Consider the following 20692-nt stretch of genomic DNA (forward strand, 5'->3'; position numbering starts at 1 on the left):
CCACCACCTGCTCCCAGTTTCCCCTTAGTGGGCAAACAGCAGAGCCCTGCCTGGGGCCCTGTGCTGGAAGGACTCTCCCTTAGTACCCACCTCTCGCACAGCACATGCACCAACACACCTCCTCAATGATCACCTCAGAGGTCAGCCTTGGCACCTCCTGCACAACAGGCTGCACGTGGCACTGTCTCAGACAAGAGAAAAGAAGAAAACAGATGGGTGCAGCCCTTCATTCCTTCCTCCCATTACTGTCCCTTGTGAGCATTGGTGAGTAGAACTTCTGTCAGTGCTGTATCTCAGCAGAGAACAATGGGAGTAGTTGTTTAGGGGCAAACCTCAGCCTTCAATCACAAAGACCTTAAGAAAGCCACCTAACACCTGGCCAGACTAGTCCTCTCTGACAATGTCTCACAGCATGCATTGATCTGCCACCACAGGCAGGGCCTCTTGGCCTTAGCCTGCCCAAGCCCACCTGTGAGCTGACTGCTCCTCTTGGGTGGCAGTCCCACCTGCAGGCATCTCCAAAGCTTCAGGGGGGGCTGGGTAGAGTCTAGATGGCACAGAACATCCATGAGTATATGAATATACACAACATCCACGAGTACATTCCTGTTAGCTGGAATGGCTGGTGCAAGCGTTAACTTCTGAGACTCTCTGAAACCCTGCTCTACAGACCCTGCACCATCCTTTGCTTCCCGTTGCCTGCACCAAGGAAGCTTGAGGATGTGTCACCAGAATGAAGGAATGCAGCCAGCAAAGCCAGGCAGAGGGAAGAGAGGAGTGAGCTCTGGCCCTACTGGCAAGTGGAACACCTGGAGAGTTTCTTTGATGACTTGTCCAAAAGCGTTGTCTCAGAGGGCACCGGTCCTCTGAAAAGGCAGTCAAGTCACTGAAGAAGCAGCTCTCACATCAAGGGCTATAACTGTGTTCTGACTTACCACAGCCTTCTTTAGACTGTTTCTTCCTCCAGCCTCCTGCCCCTTTCACTTGCACACAGTTACATGCCCTCTGCTATCTCTCCAACTCTCACGCATGTGGCTGAAAATGAAGCAGGCAGCTACGTGAAGACATCATGTGTCTCCTTTCCTCTGCAGTGACAAAGGCCCAAAATAGCCCTGATCTCCTAAGACTCCTGTTCAGGGTCGTGCCTGTCTGTGGGCATGATTCACTTCCACTAATAGTGCCTGAGACATTCCTGGGAGGGTAGGCTGCCTTCTGTGTCTCAGTGCCGTGTACTGCCGTGGAGGAGCTGGACAACTGTGCTGTGTCCCAAGACAGCAGATGCTATTCTTACCCCAGGGAGACTTGCTCCAGCACAACTCCATTCCCAGCTGAAAGGTTAAATGTCAGACTGCGGCCCGAGTGTGCTCTCCCTGCTCAGAGTCTGAATCCAGAGTGGCCCCTTTGGAGCCCGTGCTGTGCCAACCCAGCACCTGGGCGCTCTCCCCTCTCTCCTGGGACGTGCTGTCCCACAGGGAACACAACAGCTGCCCAGGTACTTCCAGCAGTCAGCTGGGGCTCACTGGGGTCGGGGGCGCATCCCCCCTCTTGTAAACCTACCCATGGAAAAGGCGGGCTGGGCTGTAGCTCTGAAAATGCAGCATTTTCCAGCCTCCACCCTGGAGTCCCAGTCTGGGTGAGGAAGAAGGAAGAAGGCAGAGGCAGGGCTTGCTCCCAGGTTCGGCAGCGCTTGCAGGGGCCATATCCCTTTGCTCAAGCTGTGTTTTCCCAGCACTCGCTGAGCGAAGGCTGTAGGGTCGAAGCCCAGAGATCCCTCAAAGGCCACGGCGGTATCTGGGCTGAAGGAGGAGCCCTGGCCAGGCTGGTGGCCGTGAGACGGTGCTCATGGAGACCCAGCCCCGCCTGCAGCCCGACTGCCCGGGCCCTCTGCAGAGCTCCGGAAAGCCCGTCCCTGCCGGCTCCGGCCCCGGGGCCACCGGACAGAGCACACCCAGGCCGGGGCCATCAGCTGGGCGCGGACTGTGCCTGTCGCCTCAGCCCTGGCGCTGCTGCTCTGACGGCCTCGGCCCCATCAGCTTTATCCTCAGCCTGGGCCTTGTCACCCGACACGGAAAGACAGACAAGTTCCGTCAGGGATCCTTGGCAGAAAGACGATGGAATTATCGCCGGGGGGAGCCGGGGGAGCCTCTCCCGGCCCCACCCGGCCCCTGTCAGTCCCAGGGAGCTCGGCGGGGCGGCCCCGATCTCCCCCTCTGCTCCAGGCCCCACTGCCAGGGGATGGCAGCCTGGAGCCATCACGGGACCCTCCTCTGGGCAGCTGCTCCTCTGCACAGCAGCCGCTCGGCCTCACTCAGCCGGGGGGCTTTAAACCTGCTGCAACTGCCGGGCCCACGGACTGGGAGCAAATCACAGCACAGGGGTTCAAAGGCAACCAGAGCACCCAGCCGGTTTCATCTGCTCCCCACTGGGACAGAACAAAGTCAGGTGGCATGGGCCAAAGAACATCTGGGAATGTTCTGCTCACCAGTGCTGGAAGAAAACACCCTGAGGTGACAGAAGCAGACACTGGTCAGTGTGCAGGGCCTCATCTGCACTGGGCTCTCTGCCCAGAAAGGGAATCACACAGCTGCTTGGGAGTGACTGTCAAAAGGACAACACGCAGCATCAGGGCCCTGCCACCTCCACTGCACACTCTGCAGAGCAGCCTCAGGAGAGCGACTGCAGCACCTCTTTTGGCACCCGTGATCTGGCTGGACCTTGACAGTGAAGGTATGAGGAGAGGCCCAGGGCTCTGGAGCACCCTCACTCCTCCTAGGATGAGGTCCAGCTGCTGCAGACAAGCACCTCCTGGGCTCAGACCAGCAGGAGCAACAGAGAAAGCCTTTGCAGCCTTAAGTGCAGATAAGCCGTTCCCACCTGTAGGGCACCTCAAAACACACAGGTAATCACATACACCTGAAACCCAGGCTGCCTCTCCCTTACTGGGTAGAGCAACATAATGGGAGATCAGTGGGGGAGAACAGCAAGTGCTGAGGACCAGGCACATAGGCTAAGTTGGATTTCAGGGTAGAGGATGCGAGTCCCAAGAGCTGAATGCTAGTCTGAAGTGGGAGCACATTCAGTGTGTCCCTGGGGCATACCTGTCATGTAAACGAAAGTGTGGGACAACAGGATTTGCTTCCATGGCATTTTCCTGTTTGACACTAAGCATTAATGCTCAAAGGCTCCCCATACAATCAGTGCTCGTTGCACCGTGGCAGCATGTGCAGACCCCAGGTGAGGAAGGGCATGGGTGACACCCACTCCCAAAGATGCTGTTCTTGTCCCAAAAGGCACAGTCCCATCTGGGAGTGTCTCTGCAGCTGAGGTTGCAGGCACAGACGTGCCCTCCAGCTCCAGTGCCTGACAGTCACCTCCTTCCTCCCACTGACCCAGGCAAAGCCTTTCCTCTCCTTCTGCCCTGGCATGTGGCAGTGAGTTACTCACTGCTGCAGGAGGGAGGGGTTTTGGAAGGCCAAGAACAGATACTTGCCTTAATTGAGTTGTGCTTCATGTTGTTGGTTCTTCAGATCCCTTCTCCAAGGAGTACTCTGTGCCCAGAATGTGACTTTTCTTTCATGATGCAGCTACTGAGACAGTAAGAGGCTGTCCCAGCATGAGCCTGACAGAGACCTGGGTCTCGAGGGGCAATAGATTCTGGGATAACACACACAATGGCAGGTAAAGAATACGTGGGCACCCTATCCTATGATTTTTGTTGCCTTATAGAGCAGGGGTATTCAGTGCCACACTTGGTAACCACCACCATATTTCTGCCACAGGAACTGCCCTCTTGACTCCACCTTGACTATCACAACTACCTGCTGTGATTACCCACATGGTTCTTACGCAGCAGACTTTGTGAAGGTCATGAGAGCTTTTGGGACAGGGACATCCAAGCCCTTCGGCAGCGTAAAATGGCATCAGAATTAGAAGTAACTCTAGGAAACTGGAGCAGTTGTCTCAGATTTTCAGAAGGAAATTGAATTAAGAGAAAGAAAGTGCTTTTGGGAAGATTAGATGAGATGGATTATGGCTCTTGAATTAAGAAGAAAAGGAAGTGGAGGTTGTAACCCATCACAATTAACACTGAAAATAAAAAAAAAGGTTATTTTGATATTTCAAGGGAATTTTTTTGTTTTGTGTTTGTGTTTGGATGTTATGCAGGCCTAGAATGTTTCTGTAGCAGGAACAACTCACTGGATTGGATTGGTAACTAAGTGAATAAGAAAAACAGCATCTTTACTTTGGACAATATATCTTGAACAAAATAAAATTATTAAAATATCTACCATAAATTATAAATACCTTAAATATATTATATGCCTTACTTGAAAATTATCATATTCCTTGGGATTTTAAACTCATAGCACACTTACTGAATGTTTAATTTTGCAGGGGTTTTTTTTTAGGATTCTTACAACTTGCTGTAATTTTCAGTCTAAACTAATCATTTCAGACAACTTGTGCTCTGCCTGAAGTCATCTTTAGATAGATTATTCTGGTCCTACATATTCTCCAGGGAATTACAGTGCAGCTTTATTAAGAATCAAATATATTACTTTATTAGAACACATGTAGAACACCAATGAAAAACTAAAGTTTTACTGTTCTTGTTTTGTGATTATCTGCTATGCGTGGGGGGCGGAGATGACTTGGCATTGATGCACTATTTTTACAGTTGTCTGTCATGTGATCAGTACTAGTACAAAGGTCCTGAAAAAATGTTGATCCATAATGGCCATAAAGAAAAGCCTCTCGGAGAAAAGTTTGCAATAGATGCAGTTATTTGGCTCAAATAGAGCTTCTGACCCACATTGCAGGGATTGGCAGGGGATCTCTGGAACACAAATGCTGTGTGCCAGCACAAATGGCCATAAACATTTCAGACACACTTTGTCATTAAAGGCAGATTCACCAGTTCAGCTGTGAGCTCCCCATCACACCCCAGGCAAGGAGGAACTCACCTGGCCCCTCAGCTTTGCTGCACAGCTCTCATGATAGTGCTCTTACACCCTTCCAGCCCCACCATGACAGCACGGGACTGCTGGGAGGAACACAGCCCAGCACACAGCAAGGTTTTGGAATCAGCGCCCAAAGAGGTAAAGTCCAAGCTTAGCTACTGTGTGAGTGCAAGAGCAGTGTGGGGTCATGGGATGGCTCTGGTCCCAGAGCCTACAAAGTTCCCTGCTCCAGGAATACATGGCAGGCTGGAAGGACTTGTCACTGAGCTGAGGAGACTGATCTGTGCCACCTGGCATGGCAGTGATCAATGAAGTGCTCATTGCACATTTAGTTTATTAGACTATTATTAAAATAGGGTAATTTTGCATAAATACAAATATATCCCATCCTTCAGTAAGAGGTGTTATCCTATTATTCTTGAAAATTAAAACAAATTTTGAGAATCCTGTTTTTTCTATGTAAATAATGAATATGGCAATTACCAACGGAAAATGTGGTATCAAAATACTGCAAACTCTTTCTGCATTTGAGAATGTCTCACATAATTTAATGTTCTGATGTATTCGTTTTTGAAGAAAGGAGGTAAACATTTTTTATATAATTGCAACACTCACATAGAGAAACAAAAGGTTAGTTGTGCAAATCTAAACAAGTCTATCTCCACAGTGTAGCTTCCCCCTGTTTCTCTTGTAAATGCAGTCAACAGAGAAATGAGACAATTAATCAAGTGTCTGCTAATTTTATTTCATGGTGCTGTTCTCATTTCTTCTCCTTCCATGCCACTCTCCAACTCCTTTTGCCTTTTCCTTCTCCTTCCATTGCCATCAGAGCCTGTCCACCCCACTCACCTGTTCTGTAACTGAAGCTGTTCAGCTGCTTTGGCATGTGATGGAAAGGGCATTCTGAATGTCACCTCCTCATCCAGAACCTACTGCTCATGTATCTTTCTCTGACATTTGCTGTCAAGATGGAAGGAATTTGAGTAACCATGGAAATCTCATGCACAGTCAAAAGCTGTTCATCATTAAATCTAAAAGTGCTGTGAGTTAACTGTCACTAATCTCTAGCTAGTTTTGCCCTCTCTCTTCACTTTGGAAGACTGTTACTTTTCCTCAGAGGCAGATACTTAGGTGTCATCAGAGCAAAATAAACACATTCTTAAGTTTAATATATATTATTAAAACTTCAGAGTGCACATCTGTTTTCCCTGCTGTGAGATCAAATAATAACTGTATCAAGCATTGCAGAAATTAGTGTCTGAAGGAAGGAACAGGATCAGATCACAAGGCCGCCTCAGTCCATCCATAGCTACCCTGAGACACAGGAGGTTCTGAACAGCCGCAGGCACAAAGGTCACTCGTGTTCTGTCTCTGCAATGGCCAAATCAGTAACTAGCTCAACCAGGTTAGTCAATCTTTTATTTGTTAGGCTTAACACTGGCTTTTCCCTAGACGTAATCCCCAACTTTTTTCCTGTCCATCCTTTTTAGCACTGCTCATCTGGACTCATAGCTCAAGTCTCTGAAGGACACATCTTACCTAGATAAACCACCATTACCCAGTTTAAATACATTATGCCAGGAACAGAGAAAGTACTTATCGTATTTCATTGAATTCAACACAACATCTACCTTTCAATAGAATAAAAAGAACTTTTTATGTGAAAATCATTCTTACCATCTCCAGGATCCAGTGCCTAGGCACATCTTAGCTAAAGTATCAGAACAAGAAGCTTTGCACCAGAGAATTGGTGTTCTGGCATTTCTCCTTGTCTCATGCCAGCATTCCTGAGAGGTCTTGTTTTACCCAGGGATCTTCAGTATGAGGCTACACATTCCTTATCGGTCCACAGGCACAAAGATCCCTCTTGGCATGTGTTATAAATATTAACAGCATAGCTGAGGAATAGCATTTGCAAGCTGCAAATCCCACTGGGAATTGTCTTCAAAATTACTGTAAAACTAACATTAAGCAGTAAAAAATGCTGAACATCTTTCTTTAAAAATGAACAAGAAACTTGGTGCTTATCTTTGCATTTTGTGAGCAATTCAGCATATGAGACAACTCCTTCTGGTGCATGTTGATAATTTCATTCCTACAGTTAAAGCCTTCTCTTATTCCTGCACTCTCATTCAGAAGATAATCTATTCTGGTAACCCTGTCCATTTTCCAAATATGTGATAATAACCTATTTTGGCAACAATAAGAAATGTATATGTAGCATTTGGATTAGTTTTGTTTTCTTGGTTCAGTCTACTAAAAGTGATCTATTGCTATAACCAGAAGGGAGAGAATGAATTAAAAGGAGCATGTCCAGAGAAGGGAATGGAGCTGGGGAAGGGACTGGAGCAGCAGGAGCAGCTGAAGAAGCTGGGGGGGCTCAGGGAGAAAAGAAGGCTCAGAGGGGACTTTCTGGCTCTACAACTCCCTGACAGGAGGGGGGAGTGTGGGGGGGGGTGAGTCAGGCTCTGTTCCCAGGGAACAAGGGACGGGGTGAGAGGAAACGGCCTCAAGCTGTGCCAGGGGAGGTTCAGGTTGGACATTAGGAGGAATTTCTTCACAGAAAGGGTGGTCAAGCATTGGGAAGAGATCTGGACATGGGGCTTTCAGTAGACCGCTCAGAATAGCAGGCAGTAGACACACAGCCAGGTCTCAAAAGCATCGGCTAGAAGGTTGTCCAACAGACTGGAAGGGTTTGCAGAGCTTGCTAAACCCAGACAACTATAACTTCCACAGCTGAAATCAATACCAGAGAAAAGAACCTCATCCAGAATGACACAAAGGTCAAGGAGAATTTTTCATTGTATGCTTTTTTACTCGATTTTTTTTTTTCTTTTTGAGGTGCAGACATAGGCCTCTCATCTGTATCTGTTGGCCTAACTGGGTTCTTCTTCCGGATCCCCAGGTCCTTTCTGCTCTATAGTTGGCAGAGGTTCTGTCAGAGGTGATCTGAAACATCAGAAAAATTGAAAAGTTACTGTTTAATTGTTGGTTTAGTACAAGGGGTAAGATAGAAAACCAGTGGCATAAATTTGTGTTACCATGTCTACATGGTAACAGAATTCTGTGAAAAGAAGCAACATACTAACATGAAAAGCATCAGTAAAGCTCATTTGTTGCAATATTTTAGTGATAAACCTCCACTGTTGTTTTCAATTATGCCTTTGAATTTTTAGGATTTTTAGCTTTTTGTAGATTTTAGTGTAGCTGTATAGTCTATCACAATTTCGAATTGTATTAACACTCATCAAACCCTATTCCCCATTTTATATCGAATTTTCTAAATTCTTTAGGCTTGTTTAGGCTCCTCTCAAGGTAGAACTGTAGTAAACACCTTCTCTTTAAGAACATTTGCACCCCAGGCCTGAAGAACAAGATACCATCATAGTAAAAGCAACCTTCAAGCCTGGAACCTTGGAGAAGCTCCAAAGACATGCTGTGAAAAGGAAGATGAGGAAGAAAGGGGTCTTAGGACCTTTGACTCAATTTCCAGGGAGGCATGACCAGGTGGGTAGTTCTCAGGTCAGACCATAAATCGTGGAACCCCTGGACATGGGCACGCACACCTTGTTTGTACTCCCGTGGCCAGAAGGCCTTCATTAAAGACCTGCTCTATTATCTCTACTAAATTAGCCTGGTGAGGTTTTTTGGCTCCCTATCTTTAGGCAACACAATAAGTCTGTATTAGAACATGTATATATTTCAAGCAGACTTAGCAAAGTAATTTAACAGTATTAGACACAGAACTTACTGTGCATTTCTGCTATGGAAACCAAGCTGTTCCCTGCAGTGGGCGCTTCTGAATAAAATGAGCACAAGATACGGGTGTCCAGTGCTGTCACGGGCCATCCAGACACAGCTTCTTCTCCAATATGACTCTCTGGAGGAGTGGGCAGGGAATGAACTGTGAGCTGCCAATCAGTGGTGCCCTGTGTTGTTTGGAAGTCAGGGCTTATCAGGCATTGGTTCTCTCAGAGCTGCCATTCAGGTCCACCATGAGAAGATGAAGGGATGCAGGATTTCTATCATGTGTCAGCAGAAACCAGGCCTAAATCAAACTGAGGTTACTCCTTGGGAGCAGAGAGCTGGGAAGGCAAAAGACCTTTTTTCTTTTCATATGCTCTGCCTCAGCTTCTTCATTCCTTCCTCTCACTGGATCTGATACCTTCCTATCCAGCCAGGCAGGTTTGTTGTCCCTAGGGACAGCTGTCACCTGCAAGGAACACATTCAGGAGAGGTCTCCTTTGATACAGATGTCCCAATATCACACTTGAATCCAGCTTGGAGCCCTAGAGCTGCACCTGAGTGGCTCAGTGGAGGAGGCACTTGCACCTTCAGCAGGCTTTTCTGGAAGTCGTGTTACTTTGGTGGTCATATGAGATGTTTCTGAATGACTTGTGCTTGATGTTTTCAATCCCACAAAGTGGGCAACAGCCTTTCACACACATGATCTGAACAGGATTCTGTTTGTATACATGAAGGACGAGTGTCTTTATATTCAGGTCGGAAATCACTGTTGGCTGTATTTGCTCTGGAGAAAGCCCTTGGGCCTCAGCTTCTCGGTGCGGGAGTCACAAAGAAACATTCAAATATGAAAATTATGCAGAAAGCCAGTGCAAAATGACATTACATGGACAAACAGACAGAGTTTTAGCAAGGCGTAGTGGGTTGACCCTAGCCAGATACCAAGTACCTACTAAAGCCACTCTCTTACTCTCCCTCTGCAACTGGACAGAGAAGAGAAAAAAAAAAACAGCTAAGGATTCACGAGTTGAGATAACAGCTAGGAGAGGTCACTTGCTGATTACCTTCATGGGCAAAACAGACTCACAGTGGGGGTAGTACTTAAATTTATTACTAACAGGATAAGAATCAAAGAGTGAGAAATAAAATAGTCTTAAAAGCACATCCCCCCACCCCTCCTTCCTTCCATGTTCTCCCTCCTGTTCAATCTCTTTGCCCTGAATCTCTTTCTACCTGCATCTTTCCCATGCCATGCTATTCTGAAGCAGTAAAATATTTCAAGGCCTAGATCAGACGACACGTTCATCATATAAGTATAATCAGTGTTATGTTGGAAACTACTGATACTTATTGACTTGAATGAATTACCCCCAAAGATACAGTCAGTATGAAAGAAATGCCAATGCCAGCAGTGCAGGGCGATGGGGAATGGGGGTTACAGTCAGTTGTTGTTTCTGCCGCTGCTCGGGGAGAGGAGTTGGAGTCCTTCCCCTGCTCTCGTGGGGCCTCTCCCACGGGAGACAGTCCTTGATGGACCTCTCCAGGGTGAGTCCATCCTTCGGGCAGCAGTTCTTCCCAACCTGCTGTCCCGTGGGTCACTCCTCCATGGGGTCAGTCCTTGACAGATGAGCTGTACTGGTGTGGGTCCCCCACAGGGGCCACAAGTCCTACCCGGGAAAAACCTGCTCCAGCCTGGGCTTCCCTCTCCATAGCCTGCATGTCTCCAGCAGGACCCTGCCCTATCCTGGGCCTTCCACGGAGTCACAGCCGCCTTCCTGCATCCACCTGCTCCAGCATGGGCTCCTCCATGGGCTGCAGGGGGGTCTCTGCACCTCGATGCTCCCCCACGGGCACAGGGACACAGCTGCCCCACCCTGCTCTGCACCACAGGCCACAGGGGCACAGCTCCGGTGCCTTGAGCACCTCCTGCCCCTCCTTCTGCACTGCCCTTGGGGTCTGCATTGCTGTTCCCATGTTCTCACTCCACTCTTCCCTGGCTGGAGTTCTTTCTGCGCAACAACCTTCTGTTCCTAAATACATTATCCCAGAGGTGTTACTGTCACTCCTAGTCGGCTCAGCCTTGGCTAGCGACAGGAAGTCCATCCTGGAGCCTGCTGGCATTGGCTCCATGGGACAGGGGAAGCTTCCTAGCAGCTTCTAACAGAAGCCACCCCTGTAGCCCCCCTGCTACCAAAACCCAGCCACAGAAACCCACTACACAAGGATTTCTCATTGCCCTGAACTGTTTTTTTACTTCGTTACAATGAGGTGCAGTGCCAGGACAAGTCTCACCAGGTGGGACTGCACAGCCTGCACTACACTCCTATGTCACTAACACAGAACACACTGCTCTCCGAAGTGTGGGACTGCAGCAGTCTTGCAAATCTGCATGAAAGGGGACAGGATTTCATCACAATTCTAAACTTTCATCTCCAAAGTATGCAGCTCCCATTGGAACTTTTGCTCTTTGAGACTGAAAAAGAAATGTTAAAGAGAAAAGTGTTAGTCAGCAATTAAAGAACTCTCCATTTTGAAATGAATGAGTTTGTCTCCTGGATTCCTATAGGAGTGACAGCTGAGATTAGTTCAAGCCCTTTCCATTCCAGCAAATCTTTTGCTGCATCAGCTTCTCGTATACAATGCACCTACATGACCGCGTCTTCTTTCTCTGCTGCCTGTCCTTACTCACTCATTTGTTTTTCTTCTCTTTACATTCCCTATCCCTAACCCTTCTCAGTTTCCCCACTGAGTGTGTTTCTCATCCTTCTCGCCCTCACCCACCATGACATGTCCTTGGAGGGACATGAGCCCTTTCCCTGCCCAGGCACAGGATGGGACAGACACACACACACTGCTCCTCTGCTCTCCCACCTGCACCTGGGCTTAGCCTATGCAGGCCTGTGGTCTGTCAGAGGAGCAGCACATCTGTGCAGATCCTGCATATTCCTGGTGCCTTTCATGGCCCTGAGTGCCTCTCAGTTCCTGGTCAGGCCCTCAGGGACCCCAATCACCTGAGGAGGAGCTGAAGTGGCCCCAGGCACAGGAGACGCTGCAATCTGTGTAGGCACCTGAGCCTGCTCTCCAGAACACTGACCCACAGCAGGAGGTTTCCTGCTGGAGCAGAACTGAGCAGCTCTGATCTCTCTCCAGCCTCCCAGGGCTCACTAGCAGGGGTTGTTTGCTTTATCCTATGAGCTTCACGCTGTTAGGGAAATAAGCATGACTTGGAGTCATGCTTTTAATCTTCATTTAGTGGCAGTAATAATTTACTTATTTGCACCCAATTTCACTCTGCAATGCATCTTGTTATCCCCCTGAATCTCTTTCTACCTGCATCTTTCCCATGCCATGCTATTCTGAAGCAGTAAAATATTTCAAGGCCTAGATCAGAGGACATGTTCATCATATGAGTATAATCAGTGTTATATTGGAAACTACTGATGCTTATTGACTTGAATGAATTATCCCCAAAGATACAGTCAGTATGAGAGAAGTGCCATAACTGCCAATCTTCAGGAAAAGTTACAGAACTCAAAACTCAGGAGTCACAATTTCTCAATACAAGGCAGGATGTGAACGCTCCCTTATGAATCTATAAACTAGGACTTCTTCATCTACTGCCCACTGAGTAAATGCCCCAGTGGATCAACAAATATCCCCAAGACATGTCTGAAATTATTAGGATTGTACTGGGAAACTAGTGAAAAATGGAAACTAATGAGACTGCCAAAGGTAGTTGATGAGCATATAAAAATTATAAACTGAACAGAATTTCACTGTTGCACCATAATGAAAGAGGAAATAGGACCTCTCATTTTATTTTCTACCATAGTGGAATTTGCTGGCTGCCAGAGGGCAACCTGTTTATAGTAAGACAAGATGCAAAGGCCTTCTTAGCCAAATGTAAGAAGTCAGCAGTGTTCCTCTTCAATCCTCTTTTTTCAAGTTGTAAAACAGAATGGATGAGCACTATATGAAGATCTAGTCACTCTTTTCCTAGGTTTATTTTTGGCAGTAGGTTCTGACACCTCAACAAGGACCATGGGGCTTCTTCCACTACTGATCCCATCGAAACTCATGGATAAAAGTAATGAAGAAGGTATCACACTTCCGGGATGTGAAATTTCTTCCATATTGGAATGTTATAAACTCAAATCTCCAGTTCACAATACAAATCTAAAACCCAATGTGGGATTTTGCCTGGCCATAGGCTGGAGTCTGTGTCTATGTCTGTACATATTTTCACTTAGAGTGTGACATGTTGCTAAGTATTCCCTCTCCCTCTCTGCCTTCTAACACAGTGTCTGATGGAGGAGAAGTTATATCTTAAGGACTGGCAGAGAGTGAGGCAGCTGCCTGATGTCTTTCTCAAGATGCTCTATTTTTAGCATGCTTGAGTCTCTTCTTCATGGGAAATGTCAGCACTGCAGCACCTTGCCCACGCCAGTTTCCTCTGTCATCTGATTGGCAGAGCTAAGCCTTGACTCTTCCTCTTCATCACCACCAACCCTAATGATCACCACCATCCTATGTGAGTCAAGGGGAGGTCATCATTGATGACCAGGAGGAGCTGGTGGCTACAGATACAAGTGCTATAAAGAAATTATTTTAAATGAGATTGTTAAGGTTTTTCAGCAATGCTTTTACTTCATACCTTTGACAACATTGTGTCATGACAACCTGGGTTTCACTGTTGATGAGGGAACAGCCATCTACAAGCTGACAGGGGCTGTCATGCACTACAGGAACCTGAAGTTCAAGCAGAAACAATGGCAGGACCAGGTAGAAGTGCATGGCACAGAAAATCCTTAGCAACTAACCTTTTAATAAAGAAATCAGTTTTGTGAAATACTTTTTTTTTTTTTCCCAGACAGGACAAAAGCTATTGCTTAATCATGTGAAAACTAAATAATGTTTCTTTTAGTGTACATGAATCTGTGAACCTGATTCTCTGCTCCCTGGCATCTCTTACTAAATTGTGCTCCTTCAGTTTGTTTTTTGATGGGATATTTTCATGCATTTTACCATTTGGCACACAGAGAGTTTTGACAAGTTTTAAGAAGACAAAATGTCCCTAGTTTCATACATAGGCTCTAGACCTTGCTTTGGCATGTATATCCTTCTCCTAATGACAGTGCAGACCACGACCTATTGAAATATAAAACTTTCTTAGACCGTGACTAAGAAGTCTGGTTGTAATTTTAATTACTTTTTAAAGTGAAAGTTATTAAAATAACTCATTTATAAATGTGTTAAAATATTCAAGGAAGGTTTTCTTACTGATAACTGCATTCAGAAAAATACCAATATTGACTTTCATGGCTTTCATAGCTTTCCTGTATTCAGCATTGATTGTGACACTAGATCAAAAGATTTGCAATCAAGAATTTTGAACATTAAGGGCATTTCTGACACATACACACACAAAGATCAAGTTCCAGTCCATGTCCAAAGATCAATTTTTAATTTATCTCTCTTGTCTTTCAGTTGCTGACAAGGGTCTGTACTCAGGAAAGCTGCTCTGATCCTATGTTATACTCAAGTCAAAGTTGGGAATAAATTTGTAACCAAAGGTCAAACTACGGAGGAAGTGAAATACAGGAATACATAGTAAAATACTAGGAATACATTTCTCTTCAGAAATCTAAAGTTCATTAATATTTCTCTGTGCAGTAACTTTGTGCATTCTCCTTTTTCTTCAGGCGCACCTTTGTCAAATGCTGTGTTTGAGAAGATGTTCCTGTGGATGGTTGTTCGCATCAACCAACAGCTGGACATGAAGCAGCCCAGGCAGTACTTCATTGGTGTGCTGGACATTGCTGGCTTTGAGATCTTTGATGTAAGGAACAGGGTTTTCCCAACATCTTCATGGAAGGAACAATGGTTGTTAAGAAAATTCTAAGACTCCTTTCATGAAGAGTCAATTGTGCCTGACTAATCTAGTGGCCTTCTACGATGGAGTGACTGCTTTAATGGACAAGGGAGAGCAACTGAGGTCATCAGCCTGGACTTCTATGAGGCCTCTGATATGGTCCCTCACAACATCCTTGCCAGTAAATTGGAGAGCTGAGGTACCAATGGATGGACTGTTAGATGGATAAAGAATTGGCTGCATAGCTGCATCCAAGAAGTTATAGTCCAAGACTCAATGTCCAAGTGAAAATTAGTAGTGTCCCTCAGGGGTTCATACTGGAATCAATACTACTTGGTATCTTCATTAATGACATATTGAACTCTATTTAGCAAGGGAAGAGAATGGAGTTGAAATCACTTGAGAAGAGCCAGGGGCTGCTGAGACTTTAGCAAGAAACAGGGAAACACCAGTGTATTGTCTTAAAGGAATTAGGGCAAACTCCTCTAACGGGGGATGTGGCCCAGCTGAAGCACCTCTCTACCAGTGTCATAGTGTGGGAAACAAACAGAAGGAGCTGTTTGCCACTGCCCAGGTGGGCACTATGGCCTGATTGCTACCACAGAAACTTGTTGGGATGGATCATGTGATTGGAATGCTCTGACTGACAGCTATAAACTGCTCAGAAAGGACAGTCAAGGAAGAAGAGGTGAGAGATTGCCCTGAAAAGATGCATCCCCCTGTAAGCCATTATCCCTCACACTTGAGAAGTCGTGGCTGTCTGATGAAGTTCCCACTGATTGAAAAAGGGGAAACAAAACCCCCACTTAAAAAGGGGCATAAGGAAGACTCAGGGAATTACAGGCCAGTCAGTCTCACCTCTGTGCATGGCAAGATTATGGAACAGATCCTCCTGGAAAATATGCTATGGTACATTGTCTGGATGATCACACTCAAAGAGTCGTGGCTTGAATTTCATGTGGAGACCAGTGAAAAGTGGTGTCCCCCAGGGCTTTGTTTTGAGACCAGCATTATTTAACATATTTGTCAGGGACATGGACAGTGGGATTGAGTGCACCATCAGCAAGTCTACTGGTGACACCAAGCCATGTGTTGAGGTCAACGTATTGGAGAGAAAGTAGATTTTGGTTAAATATAAGAGTGACCTTTGTTAAGACAAGGCCAGTGAGACACTGGAACAGACTGGCCCCAGATTACAGGAATGCCTCATCATTGGAAGTGTGCAAGCTCAAGCTGAATGGGGCTTTGAGCAACCTCATCTAGTCAGCGATATCCCTGCCCAGAAGCAGTCTTGCACTAGATTATTCTTTTAAGGTCCCTTCCAACCCAAACCATTCTGTGCTGCTGTTCTCTAAGTTCTGTATGTCCAAGGCAGTCCGAGAGACAGTCAGCCCATTGCCCAGAGAGACAGGGCTCCTGATGTGCCCCTGCACTCACTGTTTTACACAGGTTGTTTCTGGGCTCCTCCTGGGCAGGACAAAGAGTGTTTCCATCAGCCTCTCCCCTCCACTGCACAGGGAGCCCACAGGTGAGCTCTGGTTTTGCACTTCAAAGAAGTGTGTGCTTCTCCTTGGAACAACCTGTTCATGCCCAGGCCACTGCTTGGTGTTGGATCTCTTTGGATCACAGGCACCATTTGTTCTGACCTTGCCCCTGTGCTCTTCCCTGAGCTTTATCCTCTGAGCTCTTTTAGCAGTCAAAATGCCAATGACCAGGAGAAGAGCGTGTTTAGAACTGACACTGTTTAAAGCAGCTCAAGTGACAGTACAAGATGCTTGTGATGGGGTGCAAGTGCTAGACTGAGGATGTATCAAAGTTGCACTACAGTTATGCAACAAAAGTCTGCCTTGAGTCCAGGAGGAAATTACTGGAAATGCAGCAGTATAATCTATTGGTTCCACATCCAAGTTCTCCAAGTGCTTTGACTAATTGAGATTCTGTCCTTATGTTTCTAGACAAATTATTTATAGTCAATACATTCACAGCATTGGTAAGATACAAAACATTTCTAATTATATCTCCTTAAATCAAATGACAATTATGCCCTTAGTTCAGTTTGCCAGACAATGCCTTGCCAAATAATGTTTGCCAAAAAATGTTTTGACCGAAGAAAGAGGAAGAATCCAGAGCATCTGCCAACCAGACTCTATAAAAGTGTCTTTGCGGTGCTCTGCCCTGTCTCCTAGAACAGTTTCAAGGTAAGTGCACTGTGTCTAGTGATTTGCTGAAATTAAGTATCCCCCATTATTGCATATTATGCAATATATTTTTCCCTTTGAAACTGGTCTCGAACTAAGTTTTTCCATCTGCTTTCAAGGCAGTCGTATATTTTCTATCTGTACTCTTTTTTTATTATATTTCATATTAGAATAACAACGTTCCTTTAATGTATTTCATATTCTCAAATATGATGGTACAACCCATAAAGCCAAAGTACAATCTGCACAGTGTCATAAGAAACAAATAACAAGAATTTTTTAAAAGGTTATTCTATATTAATCAAAGATGAAACAATATTTTTCTCTTCTGGGTTTAAATCATTAAATAAAAGGAAGGCAAATTTTGCCAGTTTTAGCAATTCTAGTATGTGCTACATTTGAAAGCATTGGAAAAGGTGTCCTTGCAAGCAAGATATATTAATGATCTGTGGATGCTACATTTGTTTTGTCCCTCAGGGTTCTCTGCTGACGTGCCTTCAGTAAAGCGCAGACATGACGTCTGCAGATGCTGAGTTGGCCATCTTTGGGGAGGCGGCTCCTTACCTCCGAAAATCAGAAAAGGAGAGAATCGAAGCCCAGAACAAGCCTTTCGATGCCAAGACATCCGTCTTTGTGGTTCATCCTAAAGAATCCTTTGTAAAAGGGAAAATTGAGAGTAAGGATGCAGGCAAGGTCACTGTCAAGACTGAAGGGGGAGAGGTGAGTAAATGCAAGATTTACAAATAAAATGTCATTCCCACTTTGGGTTCTTAGATGACATACATGAACCTCTTTATTCTTTGGCAGACCCTGACCGTGAAGGAAGATCAAGTCTTCTCCATGAACCCTCCCAAGTATGACAAAATCGAGGACATGGCCATGATGACCCACCTCCACGAACCCGCTGTGCTGTACAACCTCAAAGAGCGTTACGCAGCCTGGATGATCTACGTAAGTGGCAGCAGCAGCTTCCTTTGGGCAGCTGGAGGAACTGCTCTGCCAGGCCCAGGGGAAGTCAACGTGCTGTGTCCCTTCCTCGCAGACCTACTCGGGTCTCTTCTGTGTCACTGTCAACCCCTACAAGTGGCTGCCCGTGTACAACCCGGAGGTGGTGTTGGCCTACCGAGGCAAGAAGCGCCAGGAGGCCCCTCCACACATCTTCTCCATCTCTGACAATGCCTATCAGTTCATGCTGACTGGTGAGTTACTCAGTTTTCTTTAAAACTACTTGGCTGTGAACACTTGCAGAAGAGGAAAAAAAGTCTTTTCGCTGCATAGTTTAGTTTAATGTTGTTGTGAGGGTGATGCTTTCTCATCATTGGAAATAGTGAGATTCTCCCTTGGTTGAGGATTGCGTTAGAGACCATTTAGTCAAACCTGACATCCACAAATGCCTGGGCCCTGATGGGATTGACTTGTGAACTCTGAGGGAACTAGAGGACACCACATCTTGGCCTCTCTCTCTCATTTGAATGGTCATGGCAGTCCAGAGAGGATTGTGAGGACCAGAAAAAGCAAATGTCACAAGAGTCTTCAAAAAGGGCAAAAAGGAGGATCCAACGAGCTGCAGGGCTGTCAGCCTCACCTTAATCCCTGGAAAGGTGTTAGAACTGCTCATCCTGGAGGCCATCTCTAAGAATGAGGAATACAAGAAGATGGTCAGGAGTAGTCAGGGTGGATTCACCAAATGGAAATCATGCTTACCTGACCTGATTGCCTTCTACACTGGGACAACTGCACGGAGGGGTGAGGGTGAGCAGTGGATGTTGTCTACCTGGACTTCAGCAAGGGTTTTGACACTGTTGCTTACGATATCCTCATAGGCAAGCTCAGGAAGAGCAGGCTGGACAAGTAGATGGTGGATTGAGTACTGTCAAAACGGCAAGTCTTAGAGGGCTTCAATAGTGGCTCAGAGTCTACTTGGAGGTCTGTCAACTGTGGTGTCCCCCATGGGTCAATACTGGGCCCAGCACTGTTTAATTCCTCAATGACTTGGATGAGGGGGTAGGTGCCTTCTAAACAAGTTTGCTGATGACACAAATCTGGGAGTAGTGGCTGATTCCCCTGAGGGCTGTGCATGTTACAGAGATGGGCAGAGAGAACCTGTCTGAAATTCAACATAAGTGGGTGCAGAGCCCTGCACCTGTGAAGCAACAACCCCATGCACCAGCACAGGCTGGGGGCTGATCTGGAGGGAAAGCAGCTCTGCGAGGGGCGTGGGGGTCCTGCTGGAAAACAAGCTGTCCACAAACCAGCAGTAGACTCAGTAAGATTCATTTCTGTAGCAGTCAAACCACCAGCAGTCTCTAAATCAACTACTAGGCACATCAATTTATGTGACTTATGAAGATACAGAAAAAAGATGCACTCTTTTAAAAGACAAGTCTTGCCTTAAAAAACTGCTGATTATTTTAACAAAGGAGAGCTGGTCGAGGTAATCTGAATTCAATGAAATACTTCAGTACAGCTGCAAAGCAGCTATTCTTAACATATTTTTTATACTTGCATTCAGTAATAGTTATAGAATTGAGAAAATTCAAAAAGAACTGCTTAAAAATATGGAAGACATAGTAAAAATATTTTTTACAGTTTTCATATTGCAAAGATTTAATCAATGAAATCGCACAGGAATCTGTCCTAGGCCTTAAGCTGTTCAACATTTTTTAAAATGATCTGGAAATTATGACAATATTTCTGATTTGACTAAGACCTTCAGGTCAGTAAAGATGCAGTCTAACAGTGAAGAATTTCAAGGGGACTTTATGACATTAAGTTCTTATTCAGTGATGGTGCAACAAATTTTTGTGAACAAGAGTGTAAAACAATTGCCACTGGGAAAAAAAACCCTCATTGATGGGAACTGCTGCTTCTGTTATAAATATCCTTAAATACTGCCTCAAACATTTGGTCTCAATGATAATAAATGTATGAGATAAAAAGTTGGAAATTGAAGATCACTGAGCAAGAAGTAGAGACCAAAACAGAAAGCAACATTATATCATGGTTGTTACAAAGGAGTATCTGCACCTTGTGTGCTGCGTGCATTTCCAGCCTTCCTTCTTCACAAAAGAACATTGTCAAATGGAAGAGGTCAAGATGAAGATGAAAAGGCTTCCCTAAGGTAGAATAGGATGTCTGGTAACTGTAGAAAAATGATTTTTGCTACTTTATAAAGTTATGCATGGCATAGAGAAGGTGAATAGACAAGACAGAGTACAGGAAAAAACAAGCTCACCATGAGGAACAGTTTTTTCCTTCATCATTAAATAGTTTAAAAATGCAGCAGATCGAATGATAAAAGTTGAAGCAACACAAAAAGAGGTGAGCATGGGTTAAAAAAGCAACCAGACAAAATTCTGGAAAGCAAACTCAGCCCAAACTACTGCACACACAAACATCAAATTGAGGTCTGGAAGTATCAAAATTTCAATATTCTGGAGCATGAGAGACTGTTCTGGTAAAGATTTATGAAGTTTCCATGATTTTCTTTATGCAACAATCAACTGGCTACTGATACAAAAAACATTTAGGGGCCTTCGGACTGATGACTAGTTGTTGCTTGTGTTGTAAAGCTTAAGAGAAACACATGATCCCGTTCACCTTAGCTGACTGATAGATCATTTAACCAGCAATTCTACAAAACTGCTCCTTTGTTGAAATCATTTTCATAAAGAAAATGAGCAGGTTGACATGAAGAGAATATCCAGAAAAAGAAGCACATTTGCTACACCTGCCAAGAATATCCGGGCTGACATATCAGCTTCCCGGCTGCAGCTAGGAACATTAAAATGTTTGAAAGTGGTGACAGTAGAGACATTTATGAAAGAAATTAGCTGCCTATTGCCAGTGCACTAATAATCTCTTCATTTCTGCCTCTTCCCCAGATCGGGAGAACCAGTCCATCCTGATCACGTACG

The 20692-nt window shown here is 45.4% G+C and overlaps 1 protein-coding gene and 2 long non-coding RNA genes across 4 annotated transcripts in view; 2 read left to right on the top strand and 1 right to left on the bottom strand.

The window, feature by feature from the left end:
• The window catches only part of LOC113958318, a 54833-nt gene extending 48073 nt beyond the window's left edge, over window positions 1-6760 (bottom strand). For both annotated transcript variants that reach the window (XR_003531472.1, XR_003531473.1), the window contains exons 1-2: window positions 6639-6760; window positions 5811-5921 (exon numbers count right to left, since the gene is read on the bottom strand). This is a non-coding gene — a long non-coding RNA (uncharacterized LOC113958318). The remainder of the gene's footprint in view (window positions 1-5810; window positions 5922-6638) is intronic.
• Window positions 2671-4122, top strand: LOC113958321. The gene is made up of 3 exons (XR_003531476.1): window positions 2671-2899; window positions 3528-3678; window positions 3780-4122. It is a non-coding gene; the product is annotated as an uncharacterized LOC113958321 (long non-coding RNA).
• Window positions 6761-17252: 10492 nt separating the features above from the next.
• LOC113958314 (myosin heavy chain, skeletal muscle, adult-like) lies at window positions 17253-18023 on the top strand. The gene is made up of 3 exons (XM_027666470.1): window positions 17253-17495; window positions 17583-17726; window positions 17818-18023. Exons 1-3 carry the CDS (start codon window positions 17289-17291, stop codon window positions 17995-17997), a joined length of 531 nt encoding a protein of 176 aa, XP_027522271.1. The 5' UTR covers window positions 17253-17288; the 3' UTR covers window positions 17998-18023.
• Window positions 18024-20692: the final 2669 nt, after the last annotated feature.

Source organism: Corapipo altera, unplaced genomic scaffold (genome assembly GCF_003945725.1).
Source record: "Corapipo altera isolate COAL_440 unplaced genomic scaffold, ASM394572v1 103, whole genome shotgun sequence".
Classification (NCBI taxonomy): domain Eukaryota; kingdom Metazoa; phylum Chordata; class Aves; order Passeriformes; family Pipridae; genus Corapipo; species Corapipo altera.